Source organism: Monodelphis domestica, chromosome 6 (assembly GCF_027887165.1).
Source record: "Monodelphis domestica isolate mMonDom1 chromosome 6, mMonDom1.pri, whole genome shotgun sequence".
Taxonomy (NCBI): domain Eukaryota; kingdom Metazoa; phylum Chordata; class Mammalia; order Didelphimorphia; family Didelphidae; genus Monodelphis; species Monodelphis domestica.
Genome location: NC_077232.1, coordinates 275,828,295 through 275,848,922, shown reverse-complemented (window position 1 = coordinate 275,848,922; position 20,628 = coordinate 275,828,295). Strand labels below are relative to the sequence as shown.

At 36.6% G+C, this 20,628-nt stretch overlaps 1 protein-coding gene and 1 long non-coding RNA gene across 2 annotated transcripts in view; both read left to right on the top strand.

The window, feature by feature from the left end:
* The first annotated feature begins 331 nt into the window (after positions 1-331).
* The window catches only part of MRPL1 (mitochondrial ribosomal protein L1), an 87,189-nt gene continuing 66,892 nt past the window's right edge, over positions 332-20,628 (top strand). Inside the window, exons 1-2 of the mRNA XM_056803250.1 lie at positions 332-617; positions 5,101-5,209. Coding sequence (XP_056659228.1) covers positions 587-617; positions 5,101-5,209 — 140 coding nt within the window. The 5' untranslated portion in view covers positions 332-586. The remainder of the gene's footprint in view (positions 618-5,100; positions 5,210-20,628) is intronic.
* Positions 5,216-20,015, top strand: LOC130455112 (uncharacterized). The gene is made up of 2 exons (XR_008913020.1): positions 5,216-16,416; positions 17,614-20,015. It is a non-coding gene; the product is annotated as an uncharacterized LOC130455112 (long non-coding RNA).

Genomic DNA, 20,628 nt, shown 5'->3' with positions numbered 1-20,628 from the left:
TTGGTTATAAAACAATACTGTTATTCATATTGGTTAGTAAATAAGTTTTATTCTTTCTGTTTGTACACATTATCTTTGCACAAAATAATTGCTTAATAAAACATTGATAGCTGATTGAAGGAAGGAAGGCAGAAAGCGATTTCTAAAGCTGGAACAACCTAGATGACAATCCAATTAAAAGAAGAATAGCAGAAGATGGATGCAACTTGCGCCAGACCACATGTTGTTCTTTGGGGGACCGACAATTGGCCAAACTCCACATGGCCCGCGCGCGCACCACGCCCAGCTGACGCAGTCTTACTCCTGACGCTTCTGGCGTGCTTACCTTTTTGTTATCGCGAGGACACAGCTTCCTTCTTAGTGGCGGGCGTCCGGAACTGGAAGGGGAGCGGATGAGGGGGAGGACAGAAGATGTTACCACCACGTAAGGGGCGGGGCGAGTCTGTTCGCTGTTTTCTCTTGGATCTTACCTTTTATTGGTCCCTCCCTCCTTTTCCTTCCTTCTCCCACCAGCCCGAACATTTTGTCTTAACATCCTGTGGCGGCGGAGACTGATTTTGACTTCCCGCGGCGCGCGTTGATCAAGATGGCGGCGACCTCTAGCTGCTTCGGGAGAGGTAAGGAAAAGCCTTACTTACTTTTTCATGATCTCCAGATGCTTGCTTGCTTCCCCAAGGGCAGGACCGGGTCTTCTGACTCTGCTGTCCTTGGGCGCCTGGTCACTTCATACCTGGGCTATTATTATCAATTGGTTCTCTTAAACCGCTGGTCTGACCACGTCTTGACCGAGACCGCCCTTAATAACATTCAATGGTTCCTTTTTGCTTTTAGGGTCAAATGCAAAATATTCCGTTTGATATTCATTGTCCTTCACAATTATCTTTTCAGTCTTCTTATACTTTCCAATTCAATAACCATCTTCTCTAGGAGGCCTTTCCTAATCCTTAATTCTAGTGCCTGCCTTTTATTAATTACCTTCTGTTTATACTGTGTATATAGCTTGCTTTGCACATACTCGTCATACTCGTTTGCATGCTGTCTCTCGCGTTCGATTATAAGCCCCTTGAGACTAGGAGTTGTCTTTTGCTTCATTTAGTATCTTCGGGGCTTAGCACGGTTCCTGGCACCTAGTGGTCTCTTAATAAATGCTTGTTAACTGACAGACTGTGATTAAACCTTAGTAAGAGTTCCGTGACTAGGTGTATCACATATACAATAAAAAACTCGTAAAGGGACTAAAATGAAAGATGGTTTGGGATAGCATTTTTTTATCATGAGTGGCTTTGAGTTATCTTGGGATCTTGTTTTGCTGATAACAGTCAAGTCCTTCACAGATGATTATTGAACAATATTTCCATTACTGTTTCCATTTCCATTCCATTTCCAATACTGCACTATTCTATTTCTGTTCATCTTACTTTGTATTGATCTATATAATTATTTTCAGGTTGTTGTTTTTTTTAATTCATCCTGTTTGTCATTTCTTAGAGCAAAATAGCATTTCAGATGGATCTTAGTAACTGACTTTTCGGGCAGCTGAGTGGCCCAGTGGATTGAGAACCAGGCCTAGAGAGGGAAGGTCCAAAATCAAATCTAGCCTCAGACACTTCCTAGCTGTGTGACCCTGGGCAAATCACTTAACACATATTGCCTAGCCTTTACCATTCTTATGTCTTGAAATCAATACACAGTATTGATTCTAAGGTGGAAGGTAAGGGTTTTAATTAAAAAAATAAAATAATTGACTTTTTACATGTTAAATTTATGTACCTTTCTTTTTATTCTCATAGTATCTAGTAAGGTAATACAAATACTATTACCATTCACCATTTATAGATGAAGGAACAGAATCAGAAAATTTTAGTTTCTTGCTCATGGTTTATCAGTAAAGTAGCATTTATTAAGTACCTATTTGGTGCTATACAGACAGTGTCTTCATAATACTGACAAAATTGAGACTAAGTTATTATATATGAAATGTATAAACATGTTTGGTCTGAATTGTGCTTAAGGAAAATAATTTTAATGGTTCTTTGGAGGATGGATTAGAGAAAGGAGAAACTTGAATTAGGAAGTCCTGGTAAGGAGTTATTTCAGGAGTCCAGATTGAGAGGTGAACAAGGTGTTGTCTAAGTGAGTTGGGAGGGGTCAAATGTGTAAGATGTGGCAATCACAAGATTTGGTGACTAATTGGGTATGTAGGGTGAAAAGTGAAGAATCAAGGATAATGTTAAGGATAAGAACCTTTGGTGCAAGGTACAGAAATAGGCAAGTTTCAAAGGAAGCATATATTTGGTTAGAAAGATGATGAGTTTTATAGAGAAACATTATGATGGAATGACTGGAAGCTGGAGAAGAAAAGAGGGAAAAGAGAGGAACTGTTGACTGAGAAAGTGGCTGTTGATGGTATATGTAGAGCTATGTAAAGATCCTAGAGCAGGCTAGTCCATTCATACAACCTGATTTTGAATTTAGCATTTAATGTCTTGGATTTTTGTTAGATACCTCTAAATGCTAGTCATTGTAGCAGAAGGACTAGTTAAGATGCAAATTTCTGAAAAATCTATTATTGTCTGGCTTTAGACAAATTCATGTAATAGATATGCCCGAGATATGCCATCCTACAGAGGATGCCTTTTACTTAGACCTGAAGATCCACCATGGAAGATCTAAAATTGAAGAACTAGCTCCAGAATTCTAAAGGCCAAATTTCCTCAATTTTTCTTGTAGCATCTGATGATAGTTTCTGTAGACAATTTCATAACATTTTATATATTCTGAACTCCATTAATACCAGAAGATAGATAAGTGACATGCCTCCAAATGATGAAGAGTAGAGCCAGGTTTCCATTGTCCTTTGATAAACAGGAGAACACAAAGTTTTAAAAGAAATACTTGTATTGACTATGTATGGGAACTACCAGAACATTGTGCAAGATGTACAGTGACCAAGGAGCAACCTTTCGGAGAAGATTTGTTATTCATTGGATTTTTCCAAAATCCCTAGAGAAAACATCACAATTTAATATTATGAGTATTACATATAGATTAACTTAAAGCATTAAAAAAGAATCATTCTAGGAGGCAGCTTAGGTGGTTCAATTGATTGAGATCCAGGTCTAAAGTCAGGAGAGGTCCTGGTTTGGAATCTGGCCCTATACTGTGTGACCCTGAGCAAGTCACTTACCCCTCATTGACTAGTAAACAAAACACAGGATTGATTCAGAGATGGAAGTTAAGGGTTATTGAAAAAGAAAAAAGAATCATTCCAGCTATATCTTTCACAAATGATGTCATCACATTTGTGTCATTGATGTCTTAGCAGGGAAAAAACTCAAAATAACACATGCACATATTTCTATTATTAATTACTTGATGGTTAATTATGTAGTTGGGCTGGATACATTTGAAGTGCAAAGAAAAAACTGTCCTGCATGTAGCCAATTTCCTCCAAATCCAAATATACAAATTCCTTTATTATACGGCAAGAGGTTTTGGATTCTTTAATTATTAAAGTCTCATTATAGATAAAACCTCCAGCCATCCAGCCACATTAGTATGAAGAATAGAACACTTTCCTTATAGATAAAACTTCTGCTGAAGAAGGAACAAGGCAAAATTTTTCTGAGGCATTAAAAGAATTGGGACTTATGGATGTACAGGAACATGTCATTGCTGATGTAACACAAACTATACTGTTAGAATTTCATTTTAACTCTTAAGAAGAACCCTAAAGAGGATTAAACTGTATTGAAATATTGTGTTTCCTGTAGATGCTCAAAATAGGCAAATTACTTGTGGCTTTTATTTAGTATTAGGTGATGAAAGAAATTTGACTTTTATAATGAATCATTCATACTATAAAGTATCTTTCCAAGCCAGAATTTGGAAATCATATTAGAGTTTTCATTAATATAAGCCTGGAGAGAGAGGTGTTGACTAATTGTACTGTTCCTGTTCAGATTTAAGAGTCAAAGCCCATCTTGTACAAGAAGACTGATCATCAGACAGTGTAATCATCAACTTTCAGTTGAACAATTCTAAAGAAAATTAAGAATTTAAATGAACAATGTTGTGTAGCAGATAGGCCAAAAAAGATGAGGATTGTTAGATTGTAACCCTGGTAACTTCTGAGTCATGATGAGATTGAAAGCCAGAGTGCAAAGCTATATGGGACAGGAGTGAAAGTGGAGACAATGAACACAGATAGCTTTTTCTAGGAGTTTGGCCAAGAAATCCTGGAATATAACTTGAAGTGATGGTAGGAGCCAGCAAAAGTTTCTTAAAAGAAGGAGAGATTTGAAGGCAATCAAGGAAGAATCAGTAGCCAGGGAGAGGGGTGGGGGCAGATTGAGGGGGCAGTCTGCAGGAGAATGGAGGGAATACAGAGGGATTGACTTTGGCAAGGATACCTTGCCATACTACCTCATCGAAGCCTGGAGGAAAGGAAGAGAGAATAAAGGGTTTTGAAATGAAGGAAGTGGAAAAACTTAAGTTTTCTCAGCCAAATAGGAGGTGAAAGGGTACAGAGAGAGTGGGGGAAGCTTTCCATTTTATCTAATATATAGTTTGTATAAGTTGTTTATATATGTCTTTCCCATTATAGACGAGCTCCTCAAGATGAAGAAATATTTTTTTTTACTAAAAAAGTATTTCCAACACTTAACACAGTGCCTAGAATATAGTACCAGTCGTCTTCACTTTATTCCCCTTATATTCCCCTTATATTCCCTCTAAAACCCAGCTCCCTGGTCTATTTTTTCTTCCTCAGACATGATACTCTTCCTTGTATTGGCTGTCATCATTTTTGAATCACTCTCCTTCCTTATATCTAGCTCTGAATTTCCCTGGCTTCCTAAAGTGTCAGCTCAAATCCCACTCCCTACCAAATTGCTAATCTCTGGGTTGTATCTAAAGGAAATTATAGATGAGAATTACACAAGGGAGGTGAGATACCATAAAGGAATTATAATCCATACTGTACCCATAAATAGCAATGAAATTAGGCCTATCAAAGTAGAGTTTTTTCAAAGCACTAAGCTATTTTTATGATGATAATGGTTATTTATCACATTTTTTTCTAATGCTTTCCTTTTTCAGTTTTCCTTCAGTACCAGAGGCAGTGTCTCTCTAGGATGACTTCTAATACCTCCATTGCATCTTGTAGTGTAAATGTTCAGGCAGCTAAAAGACACTATGTTGCTGAAAAGTAAGTATTGGGTTTTATTTTATTTTTATTTCAGTAATTATTGAGGGGCCTCTATTTGGGATGGATGTATCTTTTAAACACACCACCCAAATGACTATCTCCATGATTCTGAATTGGAAGCCTGGGTCAGGAGAAGTCTTCTTCCTCAAATTTTGTCTTGGGTAACCACATCACCACCCTTTCTTCTCCAAGCTTTGCTCAAGAAGCTTAAATAAATCCCTGTTTCCTCTCAAGATAAAATACAAACTCCTCTGAGACTAAAAACTCCTCACAATCTTGCTCCCAACCCTCTTTCTGGGCTAATTCACATTATCCACTTACATTCTTGCCAGACACCTTTTCTTATTTTTTTATTTTTTATTTAAACATTATTTGATTTGGTCAATTTCAAACTATTCATTGAATACGAAAATCATTTTCTTTTCCTCCCTCCTGTCCCACCACCTCTCCCATAGCTGATGATAGCTGATGTGCAATTCCACTGGGTATCACATGTGTCCTTGTTCCGAACCCATTTCCACGTTGGTATTTGTGCTAGGATGTTCATTTAGAGTCCCCATCCCCAATCATGTCCCCTCAGTCCCTGTATTCAAAGCAGTTGCCTTTCTTCGGTGTTTTTATTCCCACAGTTTGTCCTCTGCTTGTGGATAGTGTTTTTTCTTAGATCCCTGCAGGTTGTTCAGGGACATTGCATTGGCACTAATGTAGAAGTCCATTACGTTCAATTGTACCACAGTGTATCAGTCTCTGTACAGTGTTTTCCTGGTTCTGCTCCTCTCACTCTGCATCACTTGCTGGAGGTTGTTCCAGTCCCCATGGAATTCCCCCATTATATTGTTCCTTTGAGCACAATAGTATTCCATCACCAACATATACCACAATTTGTTCAGTGTAATAATTAAAATAGTTGATGTTGTAAACTGTAGTGAATTAAAATGGTGGAAGATATAAATTGTAGTAAATATAAGAGTGGGTGAGTAAATTTGACCGCAGAAAATATGTTTCACTACAGTGTCTTGGTTTTTAAATCAAATGTAAGGTGGTCGCCAGGGAATATATTCCCAATTATGAATATGCCCAAGTCAACTGGGTTTTATAGAGAATTTAATTAATAATACAATGAGATATTAAAGAAAAGGAGAAGGAAAGAGAAAAGGAATTAATGAGAAAGAATCAGGCCTGGCCAACCCAGGCTTAAGCCTTAAGAGAGAAACCAGTCAGTTATCACTCACCACAAGATTTGTCTTAAGCAAGGATGTCTGGGGAACAGAATCTCCCCAGAGGGAGTTCCAGCCAGAGTCAGCCTCCCAAGGGACTTCTCAAGAGATCTTCAAAGGGCCTTCTCCAAAAGGATTTATCTCCAAGGATCTATCTCCAAGGATCCAAGGATCTACAAGCCTCCAGAGATTCCTTTTCTTATATAAGGGGTTTTTTCCTATGTCACCTCCCCTAAGTTCTTCCATCTACCAATCACTGTAGATGTTTTCTAAAAGACAGCCCATCTGAATTCCAGCTAAGTTGACTAATCCCCTCAGTATGTCTGAACCAGAGAAAACACTGCTGTGTCGACTAATCCCCTCAGTAAATCTGAACCAGAGAAAACATAGCTGAGTCGACTAATCCCATGAAGAGAAAACCTGCCCGACTTTTATAGGTACCTAGCATCCCATTGTATCAATTCTAAAAATAGGCATAGCTCAAAGAACTCCTTGCCTCATCATAAGCATGGATCCAAGTACTTTCGTTGTTTAGCAAGGAGTTTTCTCCCCTAAAGCAGTCTTAAGTACGGGTGGAGTAGAGGTCCTCCCATTTCTGATCCTGGCGAGTTCTCACAGTCAAAATGAGGAATGTTTCCAGTAGGGAATTGTTCCAATTGAGAATTCCCTGATGGGGAAATTTTTAACATTCACAAGTCTGAGAAATTTCAAGATTTACATCAGCCATTCCCCAATTGAAGGGCATCCCCTCATTTTCCAATTTTTGGACACCACGAAGATTGCACCTATGAATATTCTTGTACAAATCTTTTTCCTTATTATCTCTTTGGGGTACAAACCCAGCAATACTATAGCAGGGTCAAAAGGTAGGTCCTTTGTGCATAGTTCCAAATTGCCCTCTAGAATGGTTAGATCAATTCACAACTCCACCAGCAATGGATTAATGTCCTGACTTTGCCACATCTCCTCCAACATTCATTACTTTCCGTAGCTGTCATGTTAGCCAATCTGCTAGGTGTGGGGTGGTACCTCAGAGTTGTTTTGATTTGCATCTCTCTGATTATCAGAGATTTAGAAACACTTTTTCATGTGCTTATTAATAGTTTTGATTTCTTTGACTGAAAACTGCCTATATCAATTGGAGAATGGCTTGATTTTTTTGTACAGCTGATTTAGCTCTTTGTAAATTTGAGTGATTAAACCTTTGTCAGAAGTTTTTGTTATGAAGATTGTTTCCCAATTTGTTGCTTCCCTTCTGATTTTGGTTACATTGGTTTTGTTTGTACACAACCTTTTTAATTTGATGTAGTCAAAATTATTTATTTTACATTTTGTGACTTTCTAAGTCTTGCTTGGTTTTAAAATCTTTCCCGTCTCACAAGTCTGACATGTATACTATTCTGTGTTTACATAATTTACCTATTGTTTCCTTCTTTACGTTCAAGTCATTCACCCATTCTGAGTTTATTTTGGTGTAGGGTGTGAGGTGTTGATCCAAACCTAATTTCTCCCACACTGCCTTCCAGTTTTCCCAGCAGTTTTTATGAAATAGTGGATTTTTGTCCCAAAAGCTGGGGTCTTTGGGATTGTCATAGATTATCTTGCTGAGGTCACTTACCCCAAGTCTATTCCACTGATCCTCCTTTCTGTCTCTTAGCCAGTACCAAATTGTTTTGATGACCACTGCTTTATAATAGAGTTTGAGATCTGAGACTGCAAGGCCACCTCCCTTTGTATTTTTTTTTCAATATTTCCCTGGATATCCTTGATCCTTTGTTCTTCCAAGTGAACTTTGTTATGGCTTTCTCTAGTTCAGTAAAAAAAAATTTTCAATGGGTATGGCACTAAATAGGTAGATAAGTTTGGGTAGTTTGGTCATTTTTATTATATTGGCTCGTCCTACCCATGAACAGTTAATGTTTTTCCATTTTCTCAAATCTAGTTTTAGTTGTGTGGAAAGTGGTTTTTTTTTGTTTTTGTTTTTTGTCGCAGCAAATAGATTCCTAAGTATTTTATATTGTCTAAGGTGATTTTGAATGAAAATTCTCTAATTTCTGCTGTTGATGACTTATGTGGATTTATTTTGTATCCTGCAACTTTGCTAAAGTTGTTGATTATTTCCACTAGCTTTTTAGTTGATTCTCTAGTATGTGTTAAGTAGACCATCATATCATCTGCAAAGAGCGATAGTTTGGTCTCTTCATTGCTGATTTTAATACCCTCAATTTCTTTTTCTTCTCTAATTGCTACTGCTAGTGTTTCTAGTACAATGTTGAATAATAAAGGTGATGAGGATCATCCTTATTTCATTCCTGATATTATTGGGAATGTATCTAGTTTATCCCCATTGCAGATGATGTGGGCTGATGGTTTAAGAGAGATACTGTTTTATTATTTTTAAGAAAGATCCTTCTATGCCTATACTTTCTAGTGTTTTCATTAGGAATGGGTGTTTTATTTTATCGAAGGCTTTTTCTGCATCTATTGAGATAATCATGTGATTTTTGTTGGTTTGCTTGTTGATATGGTCAATTATGTGGATGATTTTCCTGATATTGAACCATCCTTGCATTCCTGGTATAAATCCTACCTGATCATGGTGAATACTCCTTGTGATGACTTGCTGGAGTCTTTTTGCTAGTATCCTGTTTAAGATTTTTGCATCTATGTTCATTAGGGAGATTGGTCTGTAGTTTTCTTTCTCTGTTTTTGGCCTGCCTGGCTTTGGGATCAGTATCATATTTGTGTCATCAAAGGAATTTGGTAGAACTCCCTCTTTGCTTATTTTGTCAAATAGTTTGTATAGTATTGGGATTAGCTGTTCTTTGTTTGATAGAATTCACTTGTGAATCCATCAGGCCCTGGGGTTTTTTTCTTGGGGAGTTCTTTGATGGCCTATTCAATTTCTTTTTCTGATATGGGATTATTTAAGAATTCGATTTCTTCTTCTGTTCATCTAGGCAATTTATATTTTTGTAAATATTCATCCATATCACCTAGGTTGGTATATTTCTTGCCATATAGTTAGGCAAAATAGTTTTTAATGATTGCTTTAATTTCCTCTTCATTGGAGGTGAGTTCTCCATTTCCGTCCCTAATACTGTTAATTTGATTTTCTTCTTTCCTTTTTTAAATTAGATTGACAAGTATTTTGTCTATTTTGTTTGTTTTTTTCAAAATACCAGCTTCTACTCTTATTTATTAGTTCAATAATTCTATCACTTTCGATTTTATTAATTTCTCCCTTCATTTTTAGGATCTCTAATTTGGTTTTCTTCTGGGGGTTTTTAATTTGTTCACTTTCAAGTTTTTTGATTTGCATGTCCAATTCATTGATCTCTGCCCTCCCTAATTTGTTAATATATGAATTCAAGGATATAAATTTTCCCCTGAGTACTGCTTTGGCTATATCCCACAGTTTGAAAGGATGTCTCATCATTGTCATTTTCTTCAATGAAATTACTGATTGTTTCTATGATTTGTTCTCTGACTAGTTGATTTTGGAGAATCATATTATTTAATTTCCAATTAGTTTTTGATTTATCTCTCCATGTACCCTTACTTATCGTTATTTTTATTGTCTTGTGATCTGAAAGGTTGCATTTATTATTTCTGCTTTTCTGCAGTTGTATGCCATGTTTTTATGACCTAGTCCATCTTTGTGAATGTGCCATGTGCTGCTGAAAAGAACATGTATTCCTTTTTGTCCCTATTTTTCTCTATATATCTACTAATTTTTCTAAGATTTCATTCACCTCTTTTACCTCTTTCTTATTTTTTTTATTTGATTTATCTAAATTTGATGGTGATAGGTTCAGGTCTCCCACTAGTATAGTTTTACTATTTCCTCCTTCAATTCTACTAGTTTCTCCATTAGAAATTTGGATGCTATACCATTTGGTGCATACATGTTGATTAGTGATATTTCCTCATTATTTATACTCCTTTTTATCAGGATGTATTTACCTTCCCTATCCCTTTTAATCAGGTCTCTTTTTACTTTAGCTTTGTCACATAGCATGATTGCAACTACTATAAAGATTACTATATAAAGATTACTACTATAAAGATTAAAATTTAGGGGAGATGGGGAGACTGAGGCATCTGAGGCAGGTAGAAATTAGTTTCTCTCTGCAAGGAGTATTATATTTTTTTAGAGGTTTATTAAAGGTTAAAGATTAAGAATATACAAGTAAGAAACATGTGCCTAGGCCAGAGGCCTAGACAAAATAACCTCACATCATGGAAGAGACGCCTCTGCTCCAAAACGGAAGTCCAAAAACCTTCAAAAGCCTTCAAAAGCTTTTGCTTAAATATCTTCTCGATCTCAGCCCAGGTGAGATTACAAGGCATTCTGGGGAAGTGGAGCAAAGGCTCATGGGGATTGTAGTCCTGTATTCGAGTCTATTTTTCACATTCCCCCATGTGATCATTTGCAAAAAAATTAATTTTTTTCCAAAGGATCATGAAAACAAAATCAACTTAAAAGATTACAGTAGTGTGAGGATAAGAGAAAAAAGAATAAAACCAATAATTTCTGAACACATTGACAAAAAGCCGTTAGGGGGCAGTCCCCTTTGGCATAAAAGTATACATACAAATAAATGTTCAATCAGCCACACCCAAAGTTCAATTTTGTGCAACTTGTGGTCTGGAGGCTTCTTCATGGTGGCTTCTCCAACAGTTCAGTTCTGGATTCAGAGAGGTAGCATCTTCTTTACCTAAAATTCTTCTCAAAAGGAATTTAAACTTGCAATTTAAATAATGATTTTTTTTTTTACATTCCCCCGTGTTGTGGGTGATTGAAAGATTCAGAATCAGTTAGGGATGCATGGCTGAGGTATGAGGTATATGAATCAATTGGCAAGAGATATTAAAAAGATATCAGAAAATCCAAAAGAAAAGAAAAATTTCTGGATGAAAATATAGACTATCAAAGTCTTATATGTAAAAATTCCAAGTAGAAGAAAAATAAATCTATAACAGGTCCTTGAATCAGGGCCCAATCAAAATGATCTAAGTAATGATGCATTTACCCAGTCAGTGCCAGGACTACAGAAAGGTACCACACTATGAGAGGCAGAAAAGGGGACCAGATTATAGAAGCCAAGTAGGAGCCAAGGTTTTGGGGATACTCATCTTTGAGTATCTTCAGAGTGAGTGTAGATACAAGGAAAGCCTATTTCTTAACACATGTTAAACATAGTAACCTTGAATCTTCACACTAGGTTCAAGACCTTTGTATTGGCCTAGAAGTGCATCAATCCATCCTAGATTGGCCTTTCTTTGGCCCTATGAAATGGCTCTTGTGTGTAGCTCTTGTCCTGGAATCAGACAAAATCATTAAGCAAAGTCCCATAATTTATTTAAATAATTAGTGGAATCATTTTCATAGTCACAAGCTTTTTAGGGCATGCATTAGAAAATGTATCTTAAACTTGTAGCACTGAAAAAATAAAAAGTTAAAGAAAATCTTAATGCTGGTGACATGTGCTTCAAATATAAAAAGGAGAGAAAAAATAATAAAAAAAACTGAAAAAGTATATTGCACATGCAAGAAAAATATAATAATAAAAGAGCTTTAAAAAATTCAAAAATATAGCTTATAATCATTGACACTCTGTGTCAGCTAAGAAAATATAAAATACAAGGCTTTCTCACCAAAAAATGAGATCCATTTCCTCTTTGTATCTGGCCATGATCGCTGTGAGTAGAAGGCAAATGAATTGAACAAGGTTAACAATTTTTCATTTTTAAAAATACAGTAGTACAAATATGTAGATATCAAAATCCCCAAAATTCTCAATAGCCCAATTAATTACAATAGCAAACACACTTTCATATTTCACATAAGTTGCTGTATGACATTTTTAAAACCTATGAATTGATGGACATTTGTCACAATTTTTACAAATGTAGCAATCTTTCAACCTTGGTATTTAAACATATTTTTTAAACAAAGTAAAACTCATCTTGGGTTTAGAACATAAGCAAGAAATCTATATATCATTCTGGTAGAAGTAAAGTAGTGAGCTGAAGAGCATAAATAAAGGGGTGCTCCTTTTTCTTGGAGGCTTATAGGGATACAAATGCCCTGAGATTAACTGCCCAACTTCCATTCACATGTGGGAAGGTTGGGGGTTATAAACTACATTTCACTTCAGCTACTGTAATGGGCCTTACCTCCTGGTAGGGGCAGGGAAAAATAACCAGATTGTTAAAAAAAATTCAAAAATCATATTTAAAAAACCCTTAAAATCAAATCATTTGAGGTATTTAGCACATTAAAATTTCCAAGGTTGTTAATACAATTATAACCAGTTCTGAAGTCCATCTATCCTTGGCAAAATAGAAAAAAAGCTGTTTTTTCATATATGGGCTTATTCAATAATATTTGTTCAACACAGTTATAGGGGAAAAACAACAGAATTTTAAAACTCAGTACATTCAAAGTAAATTCAATCAACCTTCAGTTCAAGCAGAATAATATTGAATCCAGTAATATATGAACTTAAAATCACAAAGTTATATCTTAAACAAAACAATGCAATAGAATACAGAGATTTTTTTTTATAAACCATTGGAGTCTGAAATGCCTTAGAATATAGCCTTTAGTCTCTTCAAAGTTCCTTGGGTTTTTTTTTTTGTTTGTTTGTTTGTTTTTAATTATCCATTTAAATGTCTATTGTCGGAAGGTAGAGTAGTAAAGGCTAGGCTATGGGGTTCAAGGGATCCGTCCAGGGCCCCATAGCTGGGAAGGATTGGCGGCCAGATTTTAACTAGAGACCTCCCGTCTCTGGGCCTGGCTTCCAGTTCGCTGGGCCACCCATTTTCCTCCCCAAAGTTAAAGTTGAATCTTTGGGCTGAGTCTGCTCCCAGATAGGCAGGCAAAATCAATAAAATTGCCAGAAGAGTCAAAAATCCTTTTAAACAGCCCATTGCTATTAAGTTTCTGTTTGAAAAGTCTGTTTCTTCTCTCTAGTCTTTTCTCTCTTTCCCCTCTGATCACCCTGTGGCCAATACCCCCAGCCACGTGGAGGCTTAGCCTAAGGGAAAATTGCCCGGTCTCCTTTCCCTCTGGTCTCTCCCCTCCACCCACGTGGCCAATACTGTTACCAGCTGGTCGCAATGAGTCCTGAGCGATCTGCTCCAAGGATCTGGGTGATGAGCCGGCTGGAGTCACGCTTGTGGGTCTGGGGCGCAGAAATAGGCAGGCAGCGGCTGGTGAGAGGCCAGGAGCAGGAGCGGCTGCGGGGGTGGGCAAGGCCGGGACCAGGTACCAGGTGAGGACAATCAGGGCTGCAGGTTGCAGGCAGGAAGCGGCGGGGCAGGTCCGGAGCCTGTAGCAGCTTTGCGAGGGTAGAAAACCTTGGCCAGAGAGATATGGCTCAAAAAAAAAAATTTCTAGGTACTAGCTATTAAAATTGAATTTAAGATCAGAAAAGAAATCAGAAGACTGAGTTTTTTTCCCATTAGGTCGCCATAACTATAAAGATTAAAATTTAGGGGAGATGGGAAGACTGAGGCATCTGAGGCAGGTAGAAATTAGTTTCTCTCTGCAAGGAGTATTATATTTTTTTAGAGGTTTATTAAAGGTTAAAGATTAAGAATATACAAGTAAGAAACATGTACCTAGGCCAGAGGCCTAGACAAAATAACCTCACATCATGGAAGAGATGCCTCTGCTCCAAAACGGAAGTCCAAAAGCCTTCAAAAGCCTTCAAAAGCCTTTGCTTAAATATCTTCTCGATCTCGGCCCAGGTGAGATTACAAGGCATTCTGGGGAAGTGGAGCAAAGGCTCATGGGGATTGTAGTCCTGTATTCGAGTCTATTTTTCACACTACTGCCTTCTTTCTTTCAGTTGAGGCCCAGTAGGTCTTGTTCCACCCTTTAATTCTGACCTTGTGAGTATCTACACACCTCATGTGTGTTTCTTGTAGACAACATATGGTAGGATTCTGGATTCTAATCCACTCTCCTATTCATCTAGGTTTTATGGGTGAGTTCATCCCATTCACATTCAAAGTTATGATTGTCACTTTTGAATTCCCTAGCATTTTGATATCCTTCCTAGTTCTGACCTTTCTTCTTGTGCTACATCCTTTTAAACCAGTGGTTTACTTTTACTTGGGAATTTTCCCAAGGCAACCACTTATTTACTTTTAGTCAACCCCCCTATATCCTTCCCTTGATATGTTTCCCTTTCTGGTCCCTCCCTTTTTGTTCCCTTCTTGTTATTTAGGGTCTGTTAAGTATCCTCCTCCCTCTCCTTCCCTCTCCTTTTTTCATTTTTTGAGCTCCCTACCCCCCTTAGTTTCCCCTTTTTCCTTACCCTGAAGGGTAAGATAGACTTCCAGATCCCAATGACTCTAGATGCTCTTCCCTCTCAACTGATTTCACTGAGAGTAATATTTGGGTATTACCTATTAGCACTCTCTTCTTCTCTCTCTTATAAGAGTATTCTTCCCCTCCCCTTCCCATGTGTATCTTTTTGTGACAAAGATTATTCTATTTTTTTTTAATTTCTTTAAGTATCTCTTAGTACCATCATGGATTCCCGCTCACCCTTTTTATCCCCCATATCATTTTAGAGTCCTAATGCCCCAATCTTTTCCTATAAATGATTCTTCTATTTACTATAATAATGAAAACATTTTTGAGAGTTACAAATAACATTTCCCCCATATATTAATATCTATAACTTGATCTAATTGTAGCCCTTAAAGAAAAGAGTTTGAAATAACAAAAAAAAACAAGAAAACAAAACAATTTTCTCCTTTTCCCTCTCTTTTATATTTACCTTTTCATGTTCATAAAATCTCCATAAACCCAGCTGACTTGGGTACTATTTTCATACTTGGGAATTTTCCCAAGGCAACCACTTATTTTTAACATAAAATCAAGACCCTCAAAATTATCTTTACAATTTTGGCAATTCACAGTCTTGAAACCCACATTTTTGCAGTCACAAAGATAGACTGGACTTGGGAGAGACTGAGGTTAGGATACTTACCAAAGGCAACTACAGTAGTTCATGCAGGAGATGATGAGGGCCTGAACCAGAATGGCGGTGGTGTCAGGAGAGAAGGGGACATATTGGAGAGATGCTGCAGAAGTAAATGGACAGACCTTGGCACCAGTTTGAATGGGAGGAGGGGGTAGTGAGAGAGTAAAGAATTGAGAATGACACTTAGGTTGTAAATTTGAGGGTCTAGGAAATTTGGAGTTGCCCTCCAATAAAAGGGAAATTTGAGGGAAAAGATAATGAGTTTAGTTTTGGATGTATTGGGTTTAAGATAATAATAGCTACCCTTTATATAGAACTGTATTCCAGGCACTCTAAAAGCATTTTTCAAATATTATCTCAGTTGATTATATATCATTTGATGTCTACAGGACATCTTTTTTAAATTTTCCTTTGGGTGGTGGTAGATTATAAGCTTCTTGAATGCTGTGCCTAACTTCTGCCTTTTTTTATTTTCTGTATTCCCAGCACTTCTTACCACAATGCCTGATATATATTAGGTGCTTAATGTTTATTGAATTGAATTGGAAAATTGGATGTGTAGATTTGGAAATGATCAGCCCTGTTGCTAAGATCTAAAACAGCTTAATTTAAGGAGAATCAAAAAGAGAATCAAAAAGGTGGTTTTTTTTACTCACCTGTTCTTGCAGTTGTATTTTTGAAGCCAAGTTAAAAAAGAAAACAAAACTGACTGATAGAGCAAGTAACAAAGAGAGAAAGGAAAGAGATTTCACAGAAACTTTTTGAGGGGTTTTTCCACCAATTTTGTGGTCAGCCATAAACTGTAATAATTAATATGGTTGGGTGTCATAAACTGTAGTGAGTAAAATACTGTCAAGATGCAAGGCAGTCCCACGGCCATAATGATTAAGCTGTCTTCCGTTTGTTATTTATTTTGACTGATTGTTCGCCACCAGCTGGGAACCCTGGAGTCACAAGTGAGGCTGGACCCTGACCACAGCAGGTTGGTCATCTTACAATATTGCTATTACAGTCTACACTGTCCTTCAGGTTCTGCTCCCTTCTCTTTCCATCAGTTCATGTAAGTCTTATCAGGTTTTTCTGAAGCCATCTTGCACATCACTTTTTATAGCACAATTATTTTCCATCACAAGCATTTACTACAATTTGTTCAACCTTCCCCAATTGGTGAGTACTCCTTCAATTTCCAATTCTCTGCCACCACAAAAAGCTGCTGTAAATATTCCTTAAGAATTGTTGTTCAGTGGTAAAAGACTACTTTAAAACTAGCTGTCCTAATTGGGACTCTATGGACCTCGAAGAATTGAGGAGAGTAGCAACCTATGTTTATAAAGGTCGTGTAAAAAGACCTGAGGAAGATGATACATCAGTGGAAGATTTATAGAAAGAAATTGAAATGTTAAGGAGACAGTTGAAAAATAAAGGAGGGACTATAGCCCCTTTGCGGGAATTCACAAATAAATCAGTAACTTGCCACTTCTGTGAGAAGAAGGGCCACAAAATGATGGAATGTAGAACCTTTCTTAAGATAATTGGAAGAAATATGCCGTTTAAAAACAATTTTAGAAATAATAACTATAGAAATGATGATGATGGTCATAGAAACCAGAATTTTAGAAATTGTAGAAAGTATACTAACGATTATGGAAATAACTATAATGAATATAGATATAAGAACTTTAGAAACCAAAATTATAGAAATAGGAATTGGGAAAATAATGACAATGCTCAAAATGAAGAAAATTATAATGATAATGCCCAACAAAAATATATGGTGCTCATCCAAAAAATACTTGAGGCGCTAATGACCCTCAGAGAGGTGCCCTTCAGGAGGGTGCCCAAGGAACTTCCCAAATATAATGAAGGTGATTCTTCTTAGACTCTGTTAATTTTGTTGATATTAATTAACCTTTTTCAGTTTTGTCTCCACTCCAAATAGTAGGAAAGGATGACCAAAGAACTTAAAACTATGATTGGAAAATTATGCACTGAGACACATTTAAAATGGCCTGAAATCCTACCTCTGGCCCTATTTTATCTTAGAAGCAGGCCTAGAGGAGACTTACATATCTCACCATTTGAAATGCTTTTTGGACATCCGCCTATACAGGCTAAACCTTTTTCCCCTGCATATACATCACTATTAGGGGGATATATTACTGTTGCTTCCTATATACAGGAGTTACAGCACAAACTACGTGAACTTCATGAATCCGGAGCTGCAGTACAAGCCAGACCACTAGACTTTTCTCTGCATGACCTGAATCCAGGAGATAAAGTTTATATTAAGAATTTCAAGAGAACTGGAGCAACTCAACCTTAGGGGGAAGGACCATTCCAAATATTGTTAACTACTCCAACATCTATAAAGATTGGAGAAAAGGAGTCTTGGATTCACTGCTCATATGTGAAGAAAGTTTCATCTGTTGAGACTGATTGACTGTACCCTATCACATGCATTGAAGATAGTAATCCATAGACAAATGGATGCTATTTTTTGAGAACACATTGAATTACTAATTTTTCCTTATTTTTATTATTGCTTTTCTTTATTTTTGATCAGAATATTTGATTTTTTCTTATTTCTTGTACTAAAGGTACACATAATTAATATTAATATTTTCTTTTACAGTAATACAAGTTAATATATATATTCTTGCTATAATGTCAATGCACAAACTCTAAACTATGGGAACCTGCCATTTATTGATAAAATATTATGAGACTGATTAATGTTTATGTATGATTCCAGAAAAAGGGATAAAAAACAATGAGCACAGACAACCTGAAAAGTGCCAAAAAAGAGCACACATGAAATCCTAATGTGAGACTCGAAGTTGCGACATTTGACATATGTTAAGCCGTAGGACTTCCTTGTATCTACACTCTTTGTGAAGTACTCATACAAGTACAAGATTTGACTATCATGCTGGCTCCCTATATCCCTGAGAATGACAAAAAATTTCAAATAAGGGAATGACACTTCCCTACCAAAATAGAATTCTAGTTCTTTTCTTTTTATATTTTGGCACCTTCCTGTAGTCTTGGCTACAAATGGCTAAGTGAAATATTACTGCATTCTGTCCTACAGATTTGTGGGATAGAAATTACTTTAAATTGGGCCTATGCAAAGGCCTATTTTTAATTTTTCCCTTACGTTTTTGATTGTGCTTTTCTATTCTGCTGATAACTGACTCATACATCCCCATAACTTAACATTGCATTCTGAGTTGAACTGGATGTTTTTTAACACCTACTTCAGGGGGATTGTATTTTATTTAAAATCTAAGAATTTTGATTTTTTGTTTGAGATTGTATTTTACATAAAATCCAAGATTTTGATTTTGCTCCAGAAAAGATCTTCAGGAAAAAGCTTGAAACTCCTAAATCCAGAGAATGAATTGTTGCAGAAAAATACCGGAAAATCCACACTACATCAAGAAGATCAAGAATGAACTTTGGATATGGTTGATTGAACTGAACTTTGATTGAACATTTATTGTAAATGTACACATTTATGCCAAAAGGGACTGCCCCTAATTTGGCTTTCTGTCAATGCGCCCAGCAAAATCTTTTCTATTTCCTCCCTCACTATTCTAATTTCTCTTAGAAAATTGAATATTGTGTATATCTATAGTTAGAAGTGCATTTAGAACTACAAGATGATTATGTTAAATGATCAATGGGGAGACTAGTCTCCCAATGATCATCAGGGGGATTGTGAATCTTGAAATTTCTCAGACTCGTGAATGTTAAAAAATCCCTCATTGAGGAATTTTTTATTGGGACAATTCCCTATTGGGACTATTCCCCATTTTAAACAGTGAAGCTACTTAGATCTAAAATGTGAGAACTCTACTTAGATCAGAAATGTGAAGACCTCTACTCTACCCGTACTTAAGCCTGCTTTAGGGGAGAAAACTTCTTGCTGAACAATGAAAAATACTTACACCCATACTTAAGCCGTGCCTATTTGTAGAATTAATACAAAGGGGTGCTAAGTACCTATAAAAGTCAGGCAACTTGTGAACTTACAAGGAGCAAAGAGGAAAAAACTTACTCAGATATTCTAGCCTACTCAGGTATGGATTACTAAAAGGATTAGTCTACTCAGGTGTGAATTCAGAATGGGCTATCCTTTGGACAACGTCTACTGTGATTGATAGATGGAAGAACTTAGGGGAGGTGTCATAGGAGAAAACCCCCTATATAAGAAAAGGACAGGCTGTTAGAAGAGATAGAGACTCTAAAACAGTCCCTAAGGAGGCTGTTAGAAGGAGAGTGCTCTAAGGAGGAGGCTCTGAAGAAACAGGCCCTAAGGAGTCAATTGGGAGAGGCTCTTGAGGACAGTCAGAAGAATCCCTCTCTGGAGAATGATGGCTGGCTGAACTGGTGTCTATATCCTTCTTAGACAGATCTTGTGGTGAGTGATAAAAGACTGATCTCTCTCTCTCTCTCTCTCTTAAGACTCAGGTCTAGGCCATGTTGGCTTAAGGCCCTTCATACTTATTCCTTTCTTACTCTTTCTCTCTTTCTTTAATTCCTCATTGTATTAATTAATTAAATTCTCTATAAAACCCAGTTGACTTGGGTATATTCATAATTGGGAATATTTCCCTGGCGACCACCTTATATTTGATTTAAAACAAGACACTCTAGTGAAAACATATTTTCTGCGGTCACAATTTACTCACCCACTCTTATATCTACTACAATTTATATCTTCTACTATTTTAATCACTACAGTTTACAACTCCCACTATTTTAAATCTTACAGTTTATGGCATCCAACTTTTTTAGAGGCCACACAGCTGCTTCACCATTCCGAGGCTTGGTTTTTATTTTTATACCCATTTTCTTGGCATGCAGATATACAAAATCAAAGAGAGGTAATTGGAAAAGTGATACATTAACTTTTAATAAATCACTTGATTAATATTCTATATTTTTGTATTGTGATAAAAGACAGAATAAAGGTTACACAAAAGATTTCATCACAGATGGCTTGATTTTCTCATTACCCTGTGAGAAATGTTGAGCTTACAATCAATCAAGGAAAATTACTTATTGCTTTTAACAAAATGGAATAATTAATCAGCAGTTCTTAGAAGACAATTCAACAATCATATCATTGAGGCTGAGGGGTACTGGGAACATAATTCAAATTTAGACTGGTGGCTTCTAGGGAGTTCCT